A 26698-nucleotide genomic window follows, 5' to 3' on the forward strand; every position below is an offset into this window, starting at 1 on the left:
CTTCCTCTAAGCATTCTACATAATCTTTGTACTGAGGATTACAAAAAAAGTTCCAATGAAAGTACTCCGGACAAACTTAAAATGGATGTAAAGATACTCCAAAATTTGAACAACTATGTACTTTAGCAATAGTTTCCCAACACAGGTAAGATTCCCCAGCTCTTTAGCATTATATCACTATTAACAGGACTTACAGTATTACTATATTTATTCTTCCTACTTTCAAAAATGTACTAAAAAAGTCACCATAATTAATTTGTTTAAATGTTTTATTTAATACTTTTCAATAACTCCACTATAATTAAAATGTAAGAATCTTGAATTATTATGTTACCAAAAGATTAATGGTCAGCATTAATTTAAAGAGCAAAGTGGTCAAGATCATGCTGTATTTCAGAAACTGATTAAGCAACCACTTGCTGTTTAAAATCTTTTCATGATACTTTAAAGATATTACTACAAAAATAATATATACCATATTACTCATTTATTTTTCTAATCCAAAACCCCAAGCATTGTATATCAAATGGCAATCATACAAACAAAAATTCCTTTAAGGCATCTAATATAAATGAATCTTACAAAAACAGAAACTAAAAGAAATCAGCAGCTTGGATAAAGTACTGTCACACCTGGAAAAGGAACATACAAGTTTAGGGGCAAGTAAGAGACACTTACTAAATGCTTATAATTTTCCAAAGCTTTTAAGTTAATAGTTATCTTTTCTTACACTACCAAATTCAAATTTTAAAACCTGAAAGAACATCCAATAAACATATAGGAATAAAAATGAGAGTAAGCAGTAATTAGCTAAGTTTCTGTCAGAAATAAAAAACTTCTACAAGATGCAGACCAAATTTGGGGGGGGGGGGGGGAGTGGCAGGACAAAAACAGCCGCTAACAAGAGAACCCTGGGAGTTACTCAATTCCATTACCTTCCCTCAGGTAAGTAGCCTGAACCAAGCCCAACAAAGAAAAGCGAACTCTTGTTTTTTAAGACTTTCAGAGAGTCAGAATTCGGAAACCAACACAGCTCAACGTTACACAAACACACATACACACATATACACACACACGTCTGTTGTTCCCGAGGACAGTTCGAAAGATGGGTGAAACTAAATAATTCAATACTTCCGATAGCAGGACCCCAACTCATTCATTCTATTCAGAATCCAATTCGAACACAAGGTGCGAGGTTATATAATGTCAAGCCTTACATTACACATTTCACTGGTATGTTCAGGCTCACAAGAACTGCATGAGGTTGCAAGCGCATACTCTAGAATGTTTTAATGTTAAAGATAATGAATCTTGACCTAAATAGGTAGGACCTCACAAGCACCGAGTCTATAGTAATAAGGAATTTTTTTCTTCAGCTCAACGGAATACTTACAAATTATCCAGTATTTTATAAAGCCTCAATTCTTCCCCAAAACATAATGAAGCCTCGCAAGTTTCTCATTTATAACACGTTACTGTATTCAAACATCAAGAAAGTAATGCACACTTTCACAAAAGATATTTGAAAACATTGAGTTCTTTAACATTTAAACACAATAGCGCATAATAACTGGAGGGTTCAGTATTACAATCTGAAATCCAATGTTAAGCACCATCCGCTGTGAATCTACTAAATACGAGCATTCTGAGACACGAAATCAACTTGCATTTTACACATTATCCACATAAAACCTCAGATTCCAGTTATTTTTTTACCACAAACCAAAAACAATAGATTTGGCCAAACTTTTCCAAATGTGTTATCTTTGCAAACAATTTTACCAACCCTCAGTTAGACTGGCAATAATCACTCCAAAATAAAGTGATGCTCATTATTTTATTTAATCTTTTGAAAGGGCAACTTTGACAGGAGCCAATTATTTTTAATATTCTAAATACTCAGAAAAAATCTTCAAGCCTTTAATTATTGATGCTTAAATCATTTCAGAGCTAGTCACTACTCATTTTTCCAGTGATAATTTTAATGAAACCAATGAATACCTACATCGCAAAAGTTTAATTCAAGTTTTCTGTATCGGTCAAAGGCACTAGGTTTACTGAAAAGGATTGTTTCTGTTTAGCTTTCTGGTCATTATTTGTGATTGAAACCCCTTACGCTTAGTTACTTTGAAACAAAATCCGAAGTTAATTACAGATAAAAGGAATTAGGGACTCTTCTAAACCGAACTACAGACAAAAACTGAGGACAACTAAATTAAAAAAAAATCAACTTAAGAAAAAATGCTAGGCTTTAGTCATTTCAAACTTCGTTCTCAATTCTAACAATAAGGGTAGGTGTCAAAAGCAAAGCTACTGATTTCAGCTTGAAAAGAAAATGTCTAACGGATGCAACACCTATCGCACACACTCCAAGTTTCACGGTCCCAATTAAAAAAGCGTACAAATATCATTTCAAACATATTTTGGTCAGGAGAGACAAACTGATGCAGACAGATCGAGACTCCACAGCCTTTGTTCAATAGCTTACGGATGGGCAACTAAATGTGCTACAGGTTGATAAGCATTTACCAGGCTTATGAATGCTGCTTCCAAGCTTGAGAACGGTACAAAAATTCTATATGCAAATCATCTTGGACAATTATTATTAAACACCATCGAGCTACACACTCCGAAGGAGGGCTATTCATCGCTGGTATTTATTTCCATGTTTACCTCTCCTCCCTCCCCCCAAACCCCCCCCTTCACTTTCTCCTCCCACCCTGTCCCGCCATCTTGGGCCGATAGGAGCAGCCATTACTTAACTAAATGACAGTGCCAACAACTTTCCACACAAATAAACAGAGACTACACCCCGAATCTCCCCTAGCCTCCCCGGTCAGACACACAGGAAACGAGACTCCAAGAAGAAAACACATTCACAAATAACTGCAGGATTTCTATGGCAGAAAGACCCAAAAAAGTAAACAAGTCACCTAACTTCAGGTAAAACACATACCAGTCGAGATGCATGTCAAGAGCCCCATGCAAACTCTTCACCGCCCTAAACTACATGCAACTTCCCCCTTCTGGGAGCAGGGACGCAGGAAAGCCCAAAACGTTTGGTTAACACTAGACATTACGAACAGCCTGCCCGAAGCAAAAGAATAAAAACCACGGGAAGCAAGTAAGTCAGAAATTTGGGGGAAATCTGCACACATTTACGACCTCTTGACACTGAACAAGCACCTTGGAGATCATCGGTCTACCTCCAAAAAGCCGTAAAATGAGAGGCGATTTTGTCTACCCAGTAGAGCTCGGCCCCAAAGCGCTGCTGCCTCTGTTCCTCCAGCTACAAGAGGAGAGAGCGATTTCGCAAGGGTACAAGCGAGGTAGCCGGGGGTGGGGGGAGAGCAAAGGCAGGAAATAGTTTTCCGGAAGCCCCTCGGCCATCGTTCGTGGCCACAATGAACGCCGGCCGGGCCACGGGGCCCGAGGCGAGCCCGGCACCGGCCGGGGAGACCGCGTCCGCACTCCGGCCCGCGGGCTGCCTTACCTTGCCCAGTAGGGCCTTCGTCCTGGCGCCATCTTCATGAAACCTCACGAATCCGAAAAGGCGGCTGTGGGGAGAGACACACGCGGCTCGTTAGAGCTCCGGGAACGTCACCGATCCACCCCTGCCCGAGCCCGAGGCCCCGGCGGCGGCTACGGCACGGAGAGCGCCAAGCCGAGGTGCCCGCCCCGCCGCCGCCAGAGGCGAGCCGCGCTCGGGCCTCCCCGGAGAGCGGCGCCAGCCCGTCCGGAGCCGACCGGGCGGGTGACGGCGGCCCATACCTGTCCAGTCCGCTGAGCGCCTCCCTCTCCTCGGCTGTCAGGCTGGGGGACGCCTCCTCGCTCTCGCCGCTCGCTTTTCCCGCCGCCATTTTCTTTTCCTCATCACCGAAAGCGGCGGCGGCAGCGGCGGCGGTAGCGAGCGACACTCCGCAGGATTTCATGGAAACGCAGCGAATTCACAACTCCAACGCCGACACCCCCCCCGGGCCGGGGCCCGCAACGACGCCCCCAATCTCCGCTCGGGACCGGCACACCAACTTTATCGCCGCCTCCTCCTCCGCCGCGGGCGGCAGCGACGAAAAATCCCAACGCGGCGGCGGTGAAGGCGGCGGCGGCAGGGGCTGCGGAGCCCCCGGGTCGGCAGCGGCGGCGGCTCGGCTGTAGGGTCACATCGCGGGGGCGGGCGGGGGACAGCCACAGGCGGGGACGGCGGGAACGGCCGGAGCGCGCGGGGCTGGGGGGCAAGGGGGGATTCGTTGGAGACACAAACTTCCCCGGCACCAGCACAAAGTTGTTGTAATTGTGTCACACAGCGAACCCCACGCCGCCGCCGTGACCCCCCCTCCGCGCCCGGCCAGCTCCGCCAATCGGCGCCGTCCGCTCGCCTCACGTGACCTTTGTTGACTCACGTCAGCCGTGGCTCCACTCAACTTGCTAGCTGCCGAGCCCCGCCCGCCGAGGCCGCCACCGACGGGGAGCGGGACGCAGGCCAATTCTGGCCGGTGGTTGGCTGCTGGGCCCGTCTGTCGGGGGGGAAGGGTTGTCACCGAGAGGCAGCAGGCGGTTAGGTTGTGCTAGTTAAATACGCTGGGGCAGAGAATGGAGGGTCCGGGCCGTGTCACCTCGGGAGCCGCGGCTTGGGGGGGGGGGGGTGCGGGGGGGGAGGGGAGCGGTGGGGAAGGGCGAGGTCCGGCACCGCCCGCGGCGGGCGTGAGCAGTGAGCGAGGGCGCCATGGACGGCCTTTGCCTGCCGAAAGCTCGGTGGTGGGCCTAGACCACGGCCCCGGCTGTCCCGCGCTCCGGGGGTCCCGGGCCTCACGGGGCCTGGCAAGGGTCGCGTCGCCGGGAGGAGGCACAGGGCCCCTGACCTCCGCCCTCCGAAGACGGCGCACACTTTTGGCACCGCTGGAAATAATGGCCTCCGCGAGGAGCACGCTCCGGGAGCGGCTGCTGGCCCCAGCCGGACGGCCCGGGCGCCGCCCTAAGCCAGGCCTGCGCTCCCTTGCCGGATCCCCTCACTCGCGCGAAAGTGAAGGGGGAAAGGCCTCCTGACCCTTGGCCGGAGGGAATGAAGAGTCGCCCACGGGGTCTGGCTCGCCGATCACGGCTCCCCACCGCCGAAGGTCTGTTGGCGGCACTTTGGGGCCAAATTTTTGTGCTACCTGCGTTTTATCGGTAGTTCGTTATGATATTGTAAGAAAATAATGACAGTTGTTAAGCAGATGTCCAGAATGTTGGTTTCGGTTTCTGTTGCTGATCTCAGGGGGTCCTTCATGAAAGAAGTTGGGGCTACTTGTGGACAGACCTAAGGGAAGACATAGTTAAGATCCTCGTCCAGCTTGCAGCCCAGAAAAGCCTTTTCTAACCCCCACAAAATGCCTTAGACAACAATAACACTTTCTTGTTCTGACCGTGTCTTAGATGTAAATAAAAGTCACTAGTCTGGTTTTCAGTCCGAAGTGTAATTGGGAGAAAAAGAAAATATGCCTTCAGTCCATTACTCTTTGCAAGAGACAAATTTAGTAAGGTATGTCTCATATAATCTGTTACAAGGCACACCTCCGGTCTTCAGAGATAGGAAAGTATCAATTAATGGACATACGATGACAAGATTTCCTCTATAAACATGGACTCTTGTCTATTTTTTAGTAACATAACCAATAGACAAGATACGTTTAACTTGGATTTCAAAATATAAGGAAGATAATTCAGTGCTGACTCAGTAATCCTGGCAGTATTCAGTGAGAAGCTATAGAAATCCCAACTGATTTTGCACACAGACACCGTTTTAAATTGTTCCCCTGAGACCAGTAACTAGACTAACAAACTGTAGTTTCATACAGATTATATTTCATGTTTAATTACTTTCTCTGAAACACCTCTTCCATTCTTTATGGTATTCCATTTTATTTGAGAATAGAGAGCCGAATGTTTTCTACAGCTAAATTAACACATGCATTGTTAACTTTGTCACAAACACGACCTTCAAAGCCTGGGAGATTTTGACACCTAGATCTTCCCCACACACACTTAGACTTGCACAAGCACAGATAAAATTCAGCCAGCATTTGGCCATCTTCCTGGAGTTGGCAGTTCTTGACTCAAAGCCCTTAAGAATTATAAGGCTACCCACCCCAAATCCCTCAAAACCTTTCCCACCACATAATCATCGCTAGATAATAGCAGAATTGCATAGAGTGGATGCAATGGGTGGTGCTGGAGTCAGGTAAACCTAAATTCAAATCCTTACGGCACAGGCTGTGTGACCTTGGGAAAATTACTTATCCTCTAAGCTGGAAACTACGTGTCTAGTCCAACTACAGATATCCATCCTCCATTATGAAGCATGAAACACCTTTCATACAGTAACATCAATCTTTATATCACTATGTAATTTTTTAGATCTCAAGTAGTTTATAATTTGTCAAATAAATGTATATGCAATAGCTAGGAAGCCTCCAAGGTTTAGGTAATCACTGGAGAGAGAAATGATGAGATAAATGATTGTGTGATTATTTCCATGCAAAATGAGTCTGAAAACCCGAATGGAAGGCAGAGAGGTTGAGCCAGAGCGTAATTGTGAAATCATACAGCTCTAGGTTCGAATCCTAACTCTACGACTTGATGGCTGGGTGACCTTACACAAGTTAGTCTAGTTTGAGCTTCAGTGCCCTCATCTATGAAAAAGAAAATATATCTACTTTACAATATTATTTTGATTATTAAATGCCATAAGGTAGGTGAAGTTCCAGATACATAATACACATTCAAAGACCTCAAAGAAAAGAAGGAAGAAAGGAAGGAAGGAAAGAAAGGAAAGAAGGTTGGAATTTCTAAAATCCTTTCTTGCTTTCACATTCTGGGTTCTAAATGTATTGATCACCGCTCTACCAATCACTGCCTCTTTATCCCTCCCCAACCTTTCTATAAACGCAACACATAGTTGTAATCCACTTTTTACTTAAGGTATATAATCCCAAAATTGCTAGATCTCCCCTTTATTCTAAAATTAAACCTCATATCACTACTGATTCTTATTTTGTAATTCTAACTTAATACACTAGGAGCAGGGGAGAATAATTTGAATTTACCAAGTTAATATATGCATAGCTAAATCAACATTTTAAAATTATATAAATTTGTGTCATGCTGAGTCCGATTATGGACTAATTAGTGTATAATTTGTAATTAATACTTACGTAAGTACCATCAATTACTATCAGAAGAAGCCCATTCAATTATAGGAAAAGAAATTTTAACTTCCTTTCAAACAACTAAATACTTAACCTGAAGCATTTAGGAATATGTGGTTCATTCGTAACGTTAGTGTCATGTAACCCATACAGATAAAAAGTCACACAACAGAGTCATGATTTATCTAGTCTTATAATTAGAACCATACTTTTTTTTAATATCAAAAAAATTTACCAGCTCTTCCCGTACTCACCAGTGTCCTAAAGATTACCCAACTGACATCCAAACGCATTGATGACAAAAATAAATACAGAGTAAGGGTTGAGGGGAGATAGGGAGCCAAGTACAGACAGACTTTCAGTTATTACAAAAACTTCAGTTGTCAAAATAGTTTTGGGATTTCTAAATGAAGTCGAGACCACCCACCCCCACCAGGAACCTAGATTTCTACCCCCACCAGGCTGTAAAGAGACACCTCAAATCACCACCACCACCCCACTGGGGAGACTGGACTTCTACCCCAATCCAGCAGAAATGAGGGATCACTACCCCTCCCTGCTGAGTTGGTGTGAGAGGAGGCCTAGTGCCCAATAGTAACCAGGCCACCACTCCCACAGTGTCAGTGGAACCAATGTGGGGAGCACTAATGAGGCACTCCCATACCTCCCAGCCAGGGTGATATCAATGGAGGACTACCAGGGAGCCAGAACAACTATCCATACCCAGCAGTAACAAGAAGACCCTCCCCTTCCACCAGTCAACCAAGGTTGAGTAGGGAACTTGGACTTCTTCCACCCCTACCGGAAAGTAATAAGGCAGCGCTTTCCCTTCCCTGACCAGAATGATGCCAGAAAAGGCCTGCTAAAACAGAAGATTTCAATGAGATCTAGAGTCTCATAATACCAAAAATGTCCAGGTTTCAATCAAAAATCCTTCATACCAAGAACCAGAATAATCGGAGCCTAATTAGAAAATACGATCAACAGCTATGAACACTGAGGTGAATCAGATGTTCAAATTATCTGACAAGGATTTTAAAGTAAGCATCACAAAAATGTTTCAATGAGCAATTATGAAGCCACTTGAAACAAATGAAAATCTAGAAAATCACAGCAGAGAAATAGGAAGTTTCAGCAAAGAAATAGAAGATACAAAGAAGAACTAAATGGAAATTTTAGAACTGAAGAATATAGTAGCCAAAATAAAAACCTAATGTATGGGCTCAACATCAGAATGGAAGGGATAGAGAAAAGAATCAGTGAACTTCAGGATAGAACAATAGAAATTACCCAATCTGAACAACAGAGAGAAAATAGACAGAAAAAAATAATAAACAGAGCCTCAAGGATCTGCAGGACTGTAGCAAAAGATCTAACACTTGTGTCGTTAGAGTCCCGGAAGGAGAGGAGGAAAAGGTCAGGGCCCAAAAACTATGCAAAGAAATAATGGCTGAAATTTTCCCAAATTGACATGGTCCCTGTCCTGAGCTCTTACTTGGAGAATTGTATAAATAAATTCTATACTGTAATGCACAGTGATGAGTGCTATAAACTGTGCCCAAATTTCTGTGGAGGCTCATGGAAGAGGACCTTTATGAGCTTAGAGGGGCCAAATAAAGCTCCTAGCAAAAAGAAGATGGGTCACTAGAAACTAGGGGGTGGGTGTAGAGGTGTGTATGTTCCAGGCAGAGGCAGCAATGTATCTGCAAAAGCACCGAAGCCTAAGAATGTGAGGGTTCCGGTAACTTCAAGAAGTTGAATATGGCTGTGACCAAAAAGGTAAGGAAAGAACTGGGAGTTGAAGTTGGAAAATTAAAAAAGTATACTCAAGAATCATACCGATGGTTATAGTGATTTTAGGCACAGAAATAACAACTGTGGAGTTGCTATTGGTGTTAGTGCTGCTGCATTAAACAGAAGATTTCCTTTCACCTGAGCTGAGCAGTTGGCACCAACCTCGATAAATATTGGCTAGCCAACTGGTCTAGCCCTTTTGCTAGACTAGGGGTCAGAAGACTATAACCTACAGGCCAAAATCAGCCTGCCACCTGTATTTGTACATCCATTTCATCATACATTGAAATTGTATGAAATTCAAATTTGGCTGTCCATAAATAAAGTTTTATTAGAACACAGTCATGCTCACTTATTTATGTATTATCTATGGCTACATTCACAAAGCAACACACAGATAGTTGCCACAGAAAACGTATATGGTAGTCTCATCACTTCCCACTGCTGCTTAGTGCCCTACAAATCACAGTAATGCTGTTATAGCTTGGGAGTGTTTCAAATGCCACATGTATAACACCATTACATTTTTTTTTATTATCAGTACACATCTATCATGTCAAAACAAGAAAAAAGAGAAAAATGGACTTCAAATTTCATGCTTTTAAGGCACAGTAGAATGTGGATGGTTTTGTTATAAATTTGATGGCAAAGCATTTATTATATATGTCAACGTTATTAGGCTACACTCATCACAATATTCCCAATTGATAGGAAAGCAACAGTGGGAACAATTAGAGAATTTAAAACAGACTATTTCATCACAGCAGAATTCCTTCACCAAAAGAAAAAAATGAAAAGGAGACTGCAACCAAAGTCATTTTCTGAGTGGCTCGTTTCTTAGCCAAACAAGGAAAGCTGTTTGATTAAAATGTGTTTGATTGCACCAGCCAAAATAATGTGCTCAGAGAAAATAAATTTAAGGCTATTAACCTTTCAGCTTAGAACAGTTGCTTAAAGAGTTGGGAACATTGGGAGCAACATCAATAGTCAACTAAAAAGCAAGGCAATTACCTGAGTGGTTTTCCTTGGCTCTTCATGAGTTAACAGAGAATATGGATACTACTCAGTTGTTATTTATTTGAGGAGTCAATGCCCTGTTTGAAGTGACTGAAACATTGGTCTCAGCTTTCAAGGAAGCTGAAAAAGCACTGATGCCCTACAACATGAAGTGGAACCTGCTAAGATGTGTTACAACTGGTGGTAGCAAAAGTAAGTGTGAAGTAGAAAAATGCTTATTTGAACAAATTACCAAGTTGGTGAAAATGTAAGGTGTGTAAACCCTATGGCTCTTCTTTGTATTACTCATCAGTAATTACTTTGTAGTAATATTTGAATTTAGCATGTGTTATTAAACCAGTAGCATCCCCAGTAACTTCATTCACATTCACGGACTTAACCATCATCAGTTCTGTGATTTTTTATCAGAAGTAAAAACTGAATATCCTGACTTGACCTACCACAGAGCAATTCGATGTCTTAGCAGTGGCAAAGTTCTACTGTGATTCTTCAGAGCTCAAGACCAAAATTGAGAATTTTTGAATGAGAAGAACAGCCCTCAACCCCTATTATCAACCTATGAATGGCTTTGGAAACGAGCTTTTGCTGGAGGCTTGTTAATAGGTCTCAATGAACTTCACCACTTTCAAGGTAAAACAACACTTACACGTGAAGCTTACACAACAGTAAAGACATTTTGATGACAAATAACATTGCCCAAACTACAAGTACTGTCAAGCCACTTTCTATATTTCTGTGCTATCGAAACTTAAAATAAGAAGCAAATTATCTATTCCTATACAAATTTGCAGCATATGTATTTTCCAAGTTCAAGCTACAGTTCCAAGCGACCTCAATTTTTCAGACCTCAATGCAAGTGCAAAGGAAATTTCTGTGTTTCAAAATTCATTTAACGGTGCAATTGAATAGTTTCTACCTAACCATCATTTGGAAGGGATTAGCTGCAATGTAATGATATACTAAAAGGGAAATATCAAGAGAAAAATCTAATAGAATTCTATAAATGCCTTCCATGCAATGAACATGCTCAATTAAAATCATATGCGCATGGGTTTATGTCAGTGTTTGGCAGTGCCTATCTGTAGGGAAAGACATTTTCAAAAATGAAATACATAAAATCCCATTACAGATCAGCATTAACAGATGAACATTTGCAAACTAATTTGATGATCAGCAATACTAACTTTGAACCCTAATTAAGCAAAACATGTTTCAAAACAAAGAATCCCATTTTTCTCATTAGTAGACCTGTATTACCAAAAACTACTCAATCATTACTATTAGATTTTTAATTTCATCAATACGACATTTGTGGAAATTTGTTTTTTCTCTTGCTATATAAGTACCTACATAATATCTTTGATTTTGCCTCTTGACCTGCAAAATCTAAAATATTTACTATCCAGTCCTATGTAGAAAAGGTTTGCCAATCCCTGGTCTACCTAATTGATTCCATTGGGGCTTCTAGATCAAAATGATACATTGCTCTTTGTTCCCAAATGTATCCTGTCCTCACTTCTCACAAAAATCCCCTCAAATACATTTAAAAAAAAAAAAAAGACAAGATTTCACGATATCAAAGACTAAAACTAATCTAAGGCTTAGATCTGGGTGAAATTGATGTTAATTATGAGGCAGATGGTTCTAAATGGCTGGATTAAGAAAATTGCAATCATGGTTTACCTGGGTTTCATTTCCTCAAAGACAGTGACTGAAAAAGGTAGGAAGCCACTTATTTAAGGCCCACATCCTATCCCCTGATGACCCACCACCATCTGTCTCCCAACTCACACACTTGGTGCTTAAACCAACAAGAGATGGCAGTTTCTCTCCCCTTGAAGGCTGCTTATCAGAATACTAATCCCTACCCCCACTTCCACTCCATATCCTCTAGACTCCTCTATTTCCTATTTATCTAGGCAGATAGATAAAACAAGTGGGCAGGAAACAGGGCAGAGATTGGGAGGAAAAGGGAGGAGACCTACATTTAAGGAAGTGCAGTCCCCATAATCATGGCCAGCTTCATGGGAGTGCAACCCAGACAGGCACACAGGGCCCTGTGATAAGAAGGGTCTCGAGCTTGGTTTAATGCCCTGCTGTTACCGTCTTGAAATTCTCGATTTTTGAACAAGAGGCCCTGCATTCTCATTTTGCATGTAACTTTCTTGCAAATTCTGTAGCCAGACCTGGCCAAAACTTTAAAGAAAGGCCAGCTTCTTGAAAATCCCTGAGAGAAGCCTGTGCTAGGAATTGTACTGTGATACATATCACACTAGTAAATGAGCTTGCCCAGATAAAAACAGTCTGTCTGATTTCTCACATCTAGAGTTTTAAAGAGAAAAATGGGTGACCCCAAAATGTAATATATATCTGAGTCATCTTTCAATAAAGATGTCAGATAAACACTCCCTGCTCTTTAAGGGATCATAAAAGGTGAAGTTAGACTATGTGGACATTAGTGTGCCCTCCAGCTAAAGACTGGAGATGGAAATTTCACCACTACTTCCATAGACAGATGGTGGATCTGGAGGTACCCCCGTTCAGTCACCTGTGGACAGATACTGAGCCTACAGAAACCTTGTTTTATTTGAGAGTAAGGAGAATAATCAGCACAGAGCTATGAGAAGAGCAGAACATCTAGAAAAATCAGAGGAATCAGAGGAACTGAGCATGCTTCTTCATCATGATCCAGAAGAAAATTTCAGAAACCTGTTGATATTCTTAAAGCTTCTGTAGAAAAAAGAAACAGAAGGAATGAATAGGTGGGACTGAGATGAAAATCCAATAAGATAAGATGGAAAGAAAGACAGACAGGGTAAGAAAAATGAGCAAGTACTCTAAAAAAGCAAAAACAAAATTAAAGTACACACTGAAGACAGTAAAAAGGAAAATTTATCTGGCAGAAAATCAAATTTGGTGTCAAGAACAAAGCTGATGCTAAGAAATTGAATGGAGTGGAAACAGAGATGGAAACAATGAGAGAAGATGAGAGCTATGGAGAAAATGAAGAACCAACATATGGATAATTTCTGTTCTTAAAATAGGAACAAAGGCAAGTGGAAGAGATGTCATTTAAAAAAAGAGTAAAACAGGAGCACCTGGGTGGCTCAGTCAGTTAAGCGTCTGCCTTCAGCTCAGGTCATGATCCCGAAGTCCAGGGATCAAGCCCCGCATCAGGCTCCCCACTCAGTGGGGAGCCTGCTTCTCCTTCTCCCTCTGCTCCTTCCCCCAGCACTGCTTGTGCTCTCTCACACTCTCAAATAAATAAATTTGAAAAAAAAATAAGAAGAAGAAAGTAAAACAGAAACTATTCTGTGTTGAAGAACAGTATATGTTAATTGAAAGAGCCCACTGGGTTCTAGGCAAAGTCAATAAAAGGGGACACACAGATGGGCACAGTACGACAAAAGTTTTAACCTACAATATTGTCTATAATTGTTCAGGCAAGAAAATGAAATCAGATTGCCCAGATAAACACAACATCAGTCTGTCTGAATTCTCATATCTAGAGTTTTAGAGAGAAAAATTGTTGACCCCCCCCAAAAGTAATATATATCTGAGTCGTCTTTCAGTCGAGATGTTAGAGAAACACTCCCTGCTCTTTAAAGGATCATAAAATACATCACATTCTTGAAAACACTGGTTTGCAGTATTTTCCAACCAACGAAGAGAAGTAAAAAAAAGGGGGGGGGGTGGAGGTCATGAAGGGCAGCATTATCATGCCATAATAGAAGTGCATCTAAATAATTGCACCATATCTAATTATAAAACTAAATCTGAATTACAGTATTTTTTCTCAAATTAGGTACTGAATTTTAAAAATAGTAATACAAGTAGGGGCACCTGAGTGGGGCAGTCAGTTAAGCATACAACTCTTGGTTTCAGCTCAGGTTGTGATCTCAGGATCATGAGATCAAGCCCCCTGTCAGCCTCTGTGCTCCGCGTGGAGTCTGCTTGAGATTCTCCCTCCCTCTCCTTCTGCTCCTCCTGCTCTTTTTCTCTCTCTCTCTAAAATAAATAATAAATAAATCTTTAAAAATAGTAATAAAACTATGTAAAGCTAAAACCCAAGTTAAGATTTTCATGGGTTACAAGGGTAATGAGGTAAAATTAAATGTGCTTAATTTTATATCTCAAAAGTGTTATTCAAGGGGTTCCTGGCTGGCTCAGTTGGAGGAGACTTCATCTCTTGATCTTGGGGTTGTGAGTTGGAGCCCCACGTGGGGTGTAAAGTTTACTAAAAAAATAAAATAAAATAAACTTTAAAAAGAAGTATTCAAAATGTGCTGTTTCATTAAAAAAATACGCCATTTTATTCTGGACTCATCAATTAAATAAAAATAAGCTAAAGAAAGCTTTTGGAAAACCTGCAGGTATGTGCTAGGTAATATATTTACTCTATCAATTTGGGAAATAGGAAGGTATAGTAAAAAGTACAATTTCCCCTTTCTCCAGGTAGCCACTTTCAACTAATAGAATAAAATACTTTCAAAAAACAATGGAGAAGATAAAAATGAAACTGAAAATAAAGAAAATGGAAGAGAAATGTTAATAAATTAGTCACAGACTAAAATAGCATGAAACCAAAGATTTCAGAATTTAAAAATGTAAATCCCCTGTTAAAAGACTTGGCTGAGTAAAAGAAATTTTAGTATAATCTAGTTATAGGACACATACCACTAAAAATGACACTTCATGTTACAAAGTAAAAAATAGGCAAAGACATATTAGACAAATGCAGACCAGAAAGGGGGGGTGGAGGGGAAGGAGTTGGCCATATTAGAGCATCAAGGATAAAAAGCATTAACTACACAAAGAGAGTCAATTTTATATTAGTTAAAGGGTACAAATAAAAATTCTCATCGTATTGACATTCGATGCCAGACCAGCAAATACCATCCAAATATACAGATATATCAAAATACACAAAACATACAGATCTTCCTTGTCTTATGATGGGATTACTTCCCAATAAACCCATGGTAAGTTGAAAATACTGTAAATCGAAAATTGGGCAATAGTATCTAACTGAAGCCTATTTTATAACAAAGTGTTGACTATCTCATGTAATTTATTGAATACTGTACTGAAAGTGGAAAACAGAATGGTTGTATGGGGGCAGAATGGTTGTAAGTATATCAGTTGTTCACCCTGGTGACTATGCAGCTGACTGGGAACTGTAGCTGACTGTCACTACCCAGCATCATAAAAGAGTATTGTATTCACATATCAGTAGCCCAGGAAAAGAGCAAAATTCAAACTTCAAAGCACAGTTTTTACTGAATGTGTGTGGTTTTTGCACCATCATAAAGTCAAAAATCATCTAAGTTGAACCATTGTAATTTAGGGACTGTCTGTATGAAAAAAAACTACTAGAAATTGTATTAATCAGGGTTCTCCAGAGAAACAAAACCAATAGCATGTAATATACATGTATGTATATATATTAAAGAGAGAGAGAGAGATTTGGGGTTTTTTTTTAAGATTTTTTATTTAGCGTTTTGAGAGAGAGAGCAGGAGAGAGAGCATAAGCAGTGGGGAGCGGCAGAGGGAGAGAGAGAAGCAGGCTCCCCACTGAGCAGGGAGCCTGACACGGGACTCGATCCCAGGACCCTGCAATCAAGACTTGAGCTGAAGGCAGACACCCAACCAGCTGAGCCACCCAGGTGCCCGAGAAATTTATTTTAAGGGATTGGCTCATGTCATTGTGGGAGCTGGCAAATCTCAGATTTGTAGATCTGTAGAGGGGCCAACAGACTAGAAACTCAGATAAGAGTTGGTGTCACAGCCTTGCTCAAAGACTTGTAGGGCAGACCAGCAGCCTGAAAACTCAGGCAGAGTCTCTATGCTGTGGTCTTGAGGTGAAATTGCTTCTTTGGGAAACCTCAATCTTGGTGCTTCCGGCCTTCAACTGATTGGATGAGGCCCACCCACATCATGGAGAATTATCTGCTTCACTTAAAGTCAACTGACTATAAATTTTAATCACATCCACAAATACCTTCACAGCAACATCTAGACTAGTGTTTGACCAAACAAATGTGCACCATGGCCTAGCGAAATTGACACATAAAATTAACCATTGGAGAAATATAGGGAGAAATTGACATAAAGACAACAGCAATACATGACTACCATATCTCTTAGTCACTGGATATATCAAGCAGACCAAAAACTAAATATGAATATAAGGAATATGAGTAGTATTAAGAATATATATAATATAGTATGGATTATGTATAAACTATATATGAATATTATATATTTTTATATTATACATTATAGAAATAGATGAGAATGGTGGTAGCAATCCAAAAAAAAAGTAATTTTGGGGGGCGCCTGGGCAGCTCAGTCGGTAAAGCGTTTGCCTTCAGCTCAGATCATGATCTCAGCGTCCTGGGGTCAAGTCCCGTGTCAGGATCCCTGCTCGGCAGGAAGCCTGGTTTTCCTTCTCCCTCTGCCTGCTGCTCCCTCTGCTTGTGCTCTCTCTCTCTCTCTGTCAAAGAATTAAACACAATCTTAAAAAACAGTAATAATGTTGGATCCGTACCTCACACTTCGTACTAGGATATATTCCAGATGGATCAAATATTTAAGTGTTTAAATTGAAACCATAAAAGTACCAGAAGAGTCATGGGAGACATTTTTAGTATACTCTCAGAGTGTGGGAGGCCGTTCTGAGGATGACACAGAACACAAAGCCATTAAAAAAAGAAAAAACAACTAATAAATTTGACTAAATAGAAATAATCTCTCTGTCTGGCAAATCCCTTCTAAGCAACGTCAAAAGACAAATGAAAAATTGGGGGAAATATTTGAAAGTCTTATCACTGACAAATGCTTCATTTCTCTAATAAAGTTCTTATATATTCATAAAAAAAGACTAGTAATAAAAAATTGATACGAGCAGCCATTTCATAGAAAGAAAAATACAAATGGCTTTTAAAAGAATGGAAAGATGTTAGAACTTGGTCATAAGAGACAAGCAAATTAAAAGTAATCTGGGATACCATTTTCACTGGTCAGAATGGCAAAGATACAAAAGATACACTGTGCTATTGATTCTGTGGGGAAAATAGGCACTTTCATACATTGCTGGTAGGTACTGCTAACATCCATAGGAATTAATCCGGCAATGTTTATCAAAATTTCAAATTATGAAATTAGACCCTGTGAGATAATAGAAAATATATATTGGTCTCTGCCCCTCACTGACCTTCCTGGAACAGAGCTTCTAAAACCCTTGTAATTTCCTAAGTGATTAGAGCACTGGGAACACCTCTTGTTCTAACGTTTGTTCTTTGACCCATCCTTGACACAGGACTCCTCAAACCCTTGTAAATTCCTTAGTGATAAGAACACTAGAACCATCTTTTTTTCTAAAGAGGACTCTGGGTGAGCTCCTGGATTGGGGCTGGTTACCAGAAAGACCAAGCCATGATTAGAAGCCTGGGATTTTCAGCCCCACCATCCCCCAGTTCTCCAGAGAAAGGAGAGGGCTGGAAATGGAGTTAATGATCAATCATGCCTCGATGAGGAAGCCTCCATCAAAATCTCAGTCTCATGGGGCTCAGCGGGGTGAACACATCCACATACCGGAAGGGACACAAACTCTTGTGTTCGAGACCCTTCCAGACCTTGCCCTATCTATCTCTTCATCTGGCTATTGTTCACCTGTATCCTTTATCAAGTTATTTCATAAACTGATAAATGTAAGTAAGTGCTTCTTGGAGTTCTGTGAGTCATTCTGGCAAATGAATCGAACCTGAGGAAGGGGTCGTGGAAACCTCTGATTTGTAGCCACAACTTCTGGGGGTAACCTGGGGACCTCTACCAGGGATGGGCATGTGTGTATGGGGGGGCAGGCTTGTGGGACTGAGCTCTTAATCTGTGGGATCTGACGCTGTCTCCAGGTAGACGGTGTCGGAATGGAGTTCGATTGTAGGACGCCCACCTGACATGGAATATTGCTTAGTGTGGGGAAAACTCTCTACACAAAAGTGTCAGAAGCAAAGTATCCTATGTGATGTGGTACATTGTGTGAGTAGTAAAGGAGACACACAGGTGGAAAACTAGGTTTCTCCAAACACAAACATGCGATCTCCATTGCTAATAATAGCCTATGAATATATTTGCACATTAATAAAATAATTTACATAAACAAACTTAACTAACAAACTAACAAACTTAACTAACAAAATTCTGGCAAGAACTTCAGATACATATCAATAAGGGATGGGTTCAATGAATTGTGATACTTCCATATGGTAGAACACCGTGCAGTTATAAAAAAAGAATGAGGATGTTCTCTCTTACTGACGTAGCGTGATCTGTAAAATACACTATTACACAAAAAGAGACAAAATAGAGAACGATGAGTAGAGTGTGCTACTACTTGTTGAAAAATAAGAAAAATATATACGTAATTCCTTACAGATGCATAAAGTAATATCTTAGAAGGACCCAGGAGAGGGGCACCTGGGTGGCTCAGTCTTAATCTCAGGGTCATGAGTTCAAGCCATGCATTGGGCTCTATGCTGGGCATGGAGCCTACGAAAGAAAGAAAGAAAGAAAGAAAGAAAGAAAGAAAGAAAGAAACAAAGAAAGAAAGAAAGAAAGAAAGAAAGAAAGAAAGAAAGAAAGAAAGAAAGATTGATTCAGGAGAAACTAGTATTATTGACTGCCTCTGGGGAGAGAAACTGGTTGGCTGGAGGACAGAGATGAGGAGACATTCCACTCTATGTGCCCTTCTGTACCATTTGAATGCAGAATCACAAGTACATTACCTACTCAGATATTAAAACGTAAGAAAATATCAGAAAACTTGGAATCCTACCAGTAGATAATGCCTGTTTCACTTTTCAAAAGACACCATAGAGAAAATCTCAGTTCTGTAAAGTAAAAATTACACAGGCCACATTCTTTGACCTAATGCAATAAAGCTAGAGATGAATGCAAACGCTGTCCCCAGCGCAGGTCCCAGTCCTGCCTAAGCTTGGAGTCTCCAGAGTTCAATCAAAATTATCACAGAGGCCTTCTCACTTTGTCAAATCCCAGGCTCATTTGTTTATTCCCTCACCACAGAGTTAGCCAATCGTGAGTCCAGATACAACACTATTGAGCCCTATTTCAGAATGTCTTCTTAAATATACTTTGTGAACACGAGTATGTGACCGAGACCTTGATCTATCTCTCTGGATGGGGAGGACCTGGCTGGGAGTCTGACTCAGGCACCAAAAGATTACCATAAAATTCCTGTTTTCAACCCCTCTTCTCCCCTTCTCAGGCCGTTCCCAAAGGTGATCAAGAGGTCACCTCCCGACCTGCCTATATCTCATTAACCAGGGAATAGCGAAAATGTATGAGAAGGAGACACTGAAGTAGCTGGAGATGGGCTCTCAAATGCCCACAGGTAAACAAAACCCTCTTATTGGATATCTTTATCTCCTTACCCTAACGGTGTAGATCAAAATAGGTAGCCATGTGATGTCACAAAGGTCTCATTGGTAACAGAACAGATATGTTTTAGCAGGCAAAAACCGGTTTAAAACAATGAATTGCAAAGAATTGAATGAGTGGGTATGTGCACATGTGTGTATATGTTTATACACTGCATTACAATTTTCTAACATCATGAGCCTTTGGAATTAAGACACACAAACTCCAAAAATCTGGTTAATACTTTACTGATTAGACATTCTGAGTACATGATCTTTTATTTAAGTGTTTATATATGTGGAAACATACAATGTGTGTTCTATTTTTCCCTTTTCAATTCTCCAGTACCTGGTTAAATTGCACATTATATTAGATTTTCTCTGGCAAAATAACTATTGTGGGTTCTGTTTTTCTGATTCACCCTTGGCTAAAGAGACAAGAAAACAGTAGTTCCAATCAAAATCCTAATGGAAAAAATTTAAAAGCCTGTCCTAACTATTAAAATGGTTCATCACAGAAAGAAAGACTCTAAGAACAACAACAACAAAGCCTCTGAAGGAGTATAAAACGTTACTGCCTGTTCTGAAGCTGCATCAATTTTAAAGAATGTGAAACTGACACAGGAAAAGAGACAATGTAACAAACCAGAAGGAACAGAAGCAGACACAAATATTTATGGGAGTTTTGTAATATCTCACATTTTAAAAAACTAAATAACTCCAACTTAGACCACATACCAAAATTAGTTTGGGATAGATTTAAGAGTTACATGTCCCCCTGTGTTTGAGGCAAGGATCCTTAATGGATGTTAATATCATGGATGAAAGAAACAGGATATTCACATGGTGGGAAAGTTATCGCCCTGCAGATGACTCACTAGTTTTAAAGGCAGGTATCTGGTGGTCACCACCTTAACTAAGTGATGATCAAACTTAGCATCACTGCTAATGGGACAAAGAGACATTTGTGTCTCCTGATGTGATGCAACATGACATCACTTCTGACGTGTTGTAGCAAAAAATACTCAACCCAAACCTAATCAAAGCTCTAGACCTAACTTCAAGTTTAAAGAAGATGAGGGTGATAAAGGAACGTGTTAAACAGTAGATGAGGAAATAATTGGACAAAGCCAGAGTGCTGGACATGATACATGGAATTGTTCTTGACTCATCAAAAGGACCATGTCAGGGGGAGAAAAAAGAGCCAGCACACTGTCATAGATTAAAAGAAAGACAATAATAAAATACAATGTGTAACCTAGATTGGATCCTGTTTGGGAAAGAAAAAAATAGCTATAAAAGACATGTGGTGTATAAGTAGGAAAATTTAAATATGAACTGAGTATTAGGGAATTATTATTAATTAAATGGCTTAGATTTGATGATGACATTGTGAATACGTGGGAGGATGTCCTTATTCTTAGATGATGTATTTTGAAATATTTAAGGGTTAAATGTCAGGATATCTGCAACTTACTTTCAGGTAGGTACCAAAAAAAAGTATTATATTGAAAAAGAGAGAAAGCAAGTATGACAAAAGGCTAAGAATGGACTAACCTAAGTGGAGCAAATGTGGATGTTCATTATGCTATTCTTTGAACTTTCCGGGTGTTGGAAAATTTTCAAATTAAAAAAAAATGGGGGATAAGGTTTAAAAGTGGAAAAAAATCAGGAGAAAATAATAGTTAACATTTTTATGGTTATGCCATGGAGGAAACCTTTAAAGTATTATTCAGAAGCAAAAGCCATTCAGGGGCGCCTGAACAGCTCAGTTGGTTGGGCAGCTGACTTTTGATTTCGGCTCAGGTCATGATCTCAAGGTCCTGGGATTGGGCTCCAAGCTCGGGGAGAGGGGGGCGTCTGCTTGAGGATTCTCTCTCCCCCTCTTCTGTCCCTCCCCCACGCTCTCTCTCTCAAGTAAATAAATAAATCTTAAAAAAAAAAAGCAAAGCCATTCAGTTAAAGACTTATGGATTTAACTACGTACAAATTTGAACTTTTGAATCCCAAATAAGCACCATAAACAAACGGCACATGATACATGCAACATATTTGACAAGAAAAGTTGAATATTCTTGTTCTATATTCCGGTTCTCTCAACTGAAAAAAAAAATAAAAAATTTACACTCGGATAGAAAACTATGCACGTGTGGGGCGCCTGGGCAGCACAGTCGTAAGCGTCTGCCTTCGGCACAGGGTGTGATCCTGGCGTTGGGGATCGAGTCCCACATCGGGCTCCTCCACTGGGAGCCTATTTCTTCCTCTCCCACTCCCCTGCTGTGTTCCCTCTCTGGCTGGCTGTCTCTCTGTCAAATAAATAAAATCTTTAAAAAGAAAAAAAAAGAAAACTATGCCCGTGAATAGATAATTCAAAAAAGAAGGACAAAGAGAAGATACAGAATACCCTAGTATTAACAACTATTTGGTGAATGTTTCTTTGCCTTCATTAGAGTAGTCTGAGATGCTTGTTAAAAATGCAGTTTCCTGGGGGAGGCTGGGTGGCTCAGTCAGTTAAGCCTTTGACTTTTGATCTCAGCTCAGATCTTGATCTCAGGGTCGTGAGTTCAAGTCCTGGGTTGGGCTCCAGGCTAGGCACGGAGCCTACTTAGAAAAAAAAAATGCAGCTTCCTGGACCTTACCTATTACCTTCTGACCCTAAATCTGTGGTGGTGAGGCCCCAGGATCTGTATAATTCGAAGTCCCTGGGTGATTTATATGTACGCTATTTGGGAATCAAGGGCATGAATCAAAACTTTTCTTCTTTCAATCGACTTAGCTTTGTCTCCAAAGAAATGCAGGGAAACAGAGCCCAGTCTGAATATCACTTCACTCCTGGGTTGTGTGCTCTCTTAGGCAAATTCCCTAACCTCCTGGAATCTGTTTTCTCATCAGTATGTTGCAGGTGACACCCACCTCGAAGAGCTGGTGTAAGGACTAGAGACAATGTAAATGCCTGGTCCTGCCCTTGGCGTGTAATAGCTTCCTAATAAATGATGCGGATTATTATTTTCACTATAACACACATCCTACTTTTAAGCAGCTACAGTTCTTTTTTCCAGGGGACCTGATCCTTTTCTTCTTCTGTGTCTGTCTGTGTGTGTGACAGCACTTTACGCATACTTGCCAAAAAACTGGCAACAACCCTGATATGAACTGAATAGTTCCCCCCCCACCCCCGCCAAAGTCTGTTGAAGTCCTAACCTGCAGAACCTCAGAATGTGACTTCGTTAAGATGCAATCATACTGGAGTAGAGTGAACCCCCGAATATGACTGGGGTCCTTATAAGAAGAAGGAAATTTGGGCACAGACGTACCAGAGGGAAGATGGATGTGAAGACCAGCCGCGTGACCACCGTGATGCATTTACAGGCCATGGAATGCCAAGGATTGCCAGCAACCACCAGAAACTGGAAAGAGGCAGGGAAGGATTTTCCCCTACAGGTTTCCAAGGGATCATGGCCCTGCTGAGACTAATTTAGGACTTCTGGCCTCCAGGACCGTGAGACAATTCAGGGCTGTTGTTTCCAGCCACCCAGGTTTTGGTGTTTTGCTACGGCAGCCCCGGCAGCCCCTAGGAAACGAATACAAACCCAAATAGCCTTCAATGGGTGAGACACTAGAATACAACACGAGCGAATCACAGAGGCATGACACTGAGTGAAAGAAGCCAGTCTCCGGAAGTTACATCCTGTATGATTCCATTTATGTAACATTCTGTTAAAAGCAAGTCTACAAGGACAGAGAACAGCTCAGCGCCTGCCAGGGTTGGGGTGGGGCCAGAGTTTGACTGCAAAGGGGAAGCGTGAGGGAAATTTCTGGAGTCACAGAACTGCTCTGTGTCCTCATTGTGGCTGTGGTTACACGAATCTATGTATGGCTTGACACGCATAGGGCTATATGTCTGAAGCGAGTTAATTTTATGGTCTGTTAATTTGGGTATTAAAAAAAAAGAAAGAAACTACACACACACACACACACACACACACACACACACACATGCCCAAATAAATATCTTTTTAAAAATACTTTAAAAGAAATTTCCCGTCTGGGTTTCTTGCCAGAAAGGCCTCTTTGTGAAGGCACTGCCCCACCAGCTCTTGTGTTCTGTGAGCCTGTTCCTCCCTCTATAGAGGGAATCCACCTCGAGCAGTGGTTTTCACAGCACCCCTCTCCCCCCACCCCAACCTGTGAGCCTGGGCAATCCTTTTGTGGTAGTGGGGGTGGGGATAGGTTTGGAGAGAACCAGCTTTTGAAAGCCTCCGGGCTCCGGACCCACTCACGTCGGTCAACGGGAATGGTCGTGCTGTTGTTTTCTATATTGTCTAAAATCCTCTGGATTAGAAGAGCCGCTCCCAAGCCAGAGCCCCGTACCTGGGGAGTTTGTACAATCCTGGATTCCAGGACCTGTTCTGGGCTTCACTCATTTGACCCTTTGGCAAGTTCCCCCCGCGGATCTCGGTGGATCCTGGGACGCTGGCTCTCATGGTCAGCAATTCTAACCAAGGCCTTGGAGGGGAAGGGTGCTGAAATTGAACTTCTTGTTCCTTGTTTGCACGTGGATTAAACACAGTGAAGCAACAGGAACTCTGAGAAGGCTCTAAATCTATGTTTCCTCGGAGGTAGGGTGGAAAGAACCTTAAACCATTTGTTTTTAGGGACAGGATGATTTTTTGGAAAAGCACTTGGTAGACAGCAAAGAGGCTACGCGCGGGTAGGGGAAGTGCCACTGTGAGGACGAGTGTGCTGCCCCCCAGCCAGCAGGGCCAGCGAGTATCATTAATAACAGAAGCTGCCCTCTACTCGAAGCATTAAACCATTCACGCACTCGGGCTCGCTCTCAGGAATCTTAACCCCCCAACACCCCTGCGAGAGTCGGGCTGTCACTGCCGTGGCTGGTGAGGAAACAGAGGCTTTGAGGTGTCCCAGGTCACAATGGGAGGAGGTGTCAGAAGGGACAGGGCTGTGTCCTGGCCGGAAGCGCCAGCCTTCCAAGTCAAGACCCCATGAGAAGAACCCTTGAGGCCTGGTGTCAGCCCTGTTTTCTCTCTCAGCACGTGCCCCGGAGAAGGGGTTTGATTCCCCTTTTCACAAAGGCTGGTGGAGGACGCCAAGGGCGCCTTGAGACCTTGCCATACAGTAGTACGGCACTCGAAAACAATCATTTTAATTTTATAGAGCGGAATGGCTTTTTTGAACACTCTTTTCTATGTAAATCCAATCTAGAAAACCGGAGTTGGGCCACTGCGGTTCAAGGTGGGGGCGGGGGGGTCTGAGGCTCCCCCAGGGCTCCCAGAGCACCCCAGTGAAGGCCGCTTAGCAGAGGCTGGCACTTACTGTGAGCAGTGCAGGCGGTCTAAGGCTCTGACTTTGGGTTGGGAAGAACCCTGGGGGGACTCACTCCTGGGTTATTCAGCCTGGGGGGGGCCCAGGATACAGGTCCATCCAAGGGGGGCACCACCTTCCCCACCCTTCTCTCCCACTGCGCCTCTGCAGCCATGACCTGCCGCTCACAGGAGAAGAGACAATGTCACTGGGTTACAGCGAATGCATTTTATTCTTTAAAGATAAAGGTTACTAAGCTAGAAACTCCCAACAGTCCTCCCTTTTTGCTCGCCTTCTCAAAGGCATCATCATCTCGTTTGCTTTACCAAAGGAAGTTCAACGTTCGAGTTCAGTGTTGGTGTTAGGATCGTCAGCAGATGGTCATGGTTCACATCTGCATCATCAGACGGACCTCTTTCTCGTAGATGTCAGGGATCACGCCCACCGGCGAGTTGATCATGTGCACCGTGTTCTGACTGAACAGCTTGAACTCGTAGTGGATGAGTTGTTCCCAAAAGCCATTGTTGGGCCGGATGATGGGGCGGCACGACTTGGTCCACGTGTGGGCGTCCAGCAGGGACATGGCGTGGTACTTCATGAGGTAGGCCAGGCAGAGCGCGGCCGAGCGGCTCACCCCGGCGGCGCAGTGCAGCAGCGTGCGGCCCTGCTTCAGCTCCACGCTGTGGATGTGGTCAGCGATCGGATCAAAGAAGTCGTAGAGACGCGAGCTTGGAGCATCAGCCACCGGCACCTGTACGTATTGGATATCTTCATAGAACGTGTTGACCACTTCCACCGACACGTTGATGACCGTGGTGATGTGGTTGCTGGACAGCATGAGTTTGTTGTTGGCCGCCACGCCGTTACTGATGTACAGGCTGCTGGTTATCTGGGAGAGGCCCTGGACCGAGGGCTGCCGGACAGCCTGAGCCGGGAGGGGACACGCGGGTGTTGTCATCAAGCCGGTGGCCAGTGGTCTTTCTCCAGAAGGGTTCTGGGCACCACTCCCGCGGGCGAGGTGAAAAAGCAGCAGCGCTGTGAAGTCTCAGTCGAGGGTCTGGGGTACAGAAGACCAATCCCTGGTCACCACCCCCTCCCCGCCCTCGGGCGTCACAATCCCCTATTGCCCGGCCCACCCACTGGTTTCCATGGAAATAGCAACTGGCCCCAGGGAGGATTTGGCCTCCAGGCCGGGTCCTTAGAGAAACCCCAGATCCCTTTTTATCTCTCTTCATAGTCCTTCACTTTCCAAGCCCTAATTCTTATCTGCTTGACGTTGTAAAACATTCTATTACAAGATACCTAGTATATGCTTCAACTGTTGGATCACACTATCTATGAATGCTTCTATTTTCTTAGTGTCCAAGAAGAGGGCACAGAGTTTTTTTACAAAGTAGCAGTAACATATTTTAAGCTGGGGAACAGCACTTGGCTCCTGTGATATGCTAATCTCTATACAACCGGAGGGAGATATAGGTTTGGCTGGGCTGGGTGGGCTGCCCTGATACTTCTTTGTCGATTGTAGCCATAGAATTCTACAAAACACGCCAGAACTGGTTATAAGAACATTGCTCGCTCATAAATAGCCCTTTAGCTGTCATCAAGTCGGCCTGCAGCGGACCTTCTTGCCTAATTGAGCTGTGTCACCATCCATGTGTGCACATGGCCCAAACGATTTGTCACCTGATTCTACTTCATTACCTGGGAGACAACAGCTCAGATTATCTTGTCTACTTTCTTCAAGAAGAATGCCCACGTGCTTTTGTAAAGGGCAAGTCGTTTTGATTGCCACTGGTCTCTCCCTGGTGATGTGAAAAATTCTGGGCCAACTCTACGATACCTCATAATTGGGCCAAAAATAGGTATTTAAAATGTTACCTGAGATCTGCGTTTCAGCTATGATTTTCGTGGTGTGCTGCGACTGCGCGCAAGGACAAACTAAAT

General features: G+C 42.5%; 2 protein-coding genes across 8 annotated transcripts in view; both read right to left on the minus strand.

The window, feature by feature from the left end:
• Window positions 1–4325, minus strand: part of KDM6A (lysine demethylase 6A) — a 201829-nt gene extending 197504 nt beyond the window's left edge. For 6 of the 7 annotated variants that reach the window (XM_087860317.1, XM_087860316.1, XM_045812870.2 and 3 more), the window contains exons 1-2: window positions 3772–4324; window positions 3494–3557 (exon numbers count right to left, since the gene is read on the minus strand). In XM_087860317.1, the coding sequence (XP_087716443.1) occupies window positions 3494–3557; window positions 3772–3932 (225 nt within the window). In that variant the 5' untranslated portion in view covers window positions 3933–4324. Of the gene's footprint in view, window positions 1–3493; window positions 3558–3771 lie in introns of all 7 variants that reach the window. The other variant, XM_045812868.2, reaches the window with a different exon arrangement.
• A 20747-nt stretch (window positions 4326–25072) lies between these two features.
• Window positions 25073–25788, minus strand: DUSP21 (dual specificity phosphatase 21). The gene has a single exon (XM_045812874.1). The coding sequence runs from the start codon at window positions 25710–25712 to the stop codon at window positions 25143–25145; it is 570 nt and encodes a 189-aa protein (XP_045668830.1). The 5' UTR covers window positions 25713–25788; the 3' UTR covers window positions 25073–25142.
• Window positions 25789–26698: the final 910 nt, after the last annotated feature.

Source organism: Ursus americanus, chromosome X (genome assembly GCF_024610735.1).
Source record: "Ursus americanus isolate L20-20 chromosome X, mUrsAme1.1.p, whole genome shotgun sequence".
NCBI classification, from domain to species: domain Eukaryota; kingdom Metazoa; phylum Chordata; class Mammalia; order Carnivora; family Ursidae; genus Ursus; species Ursus americanus.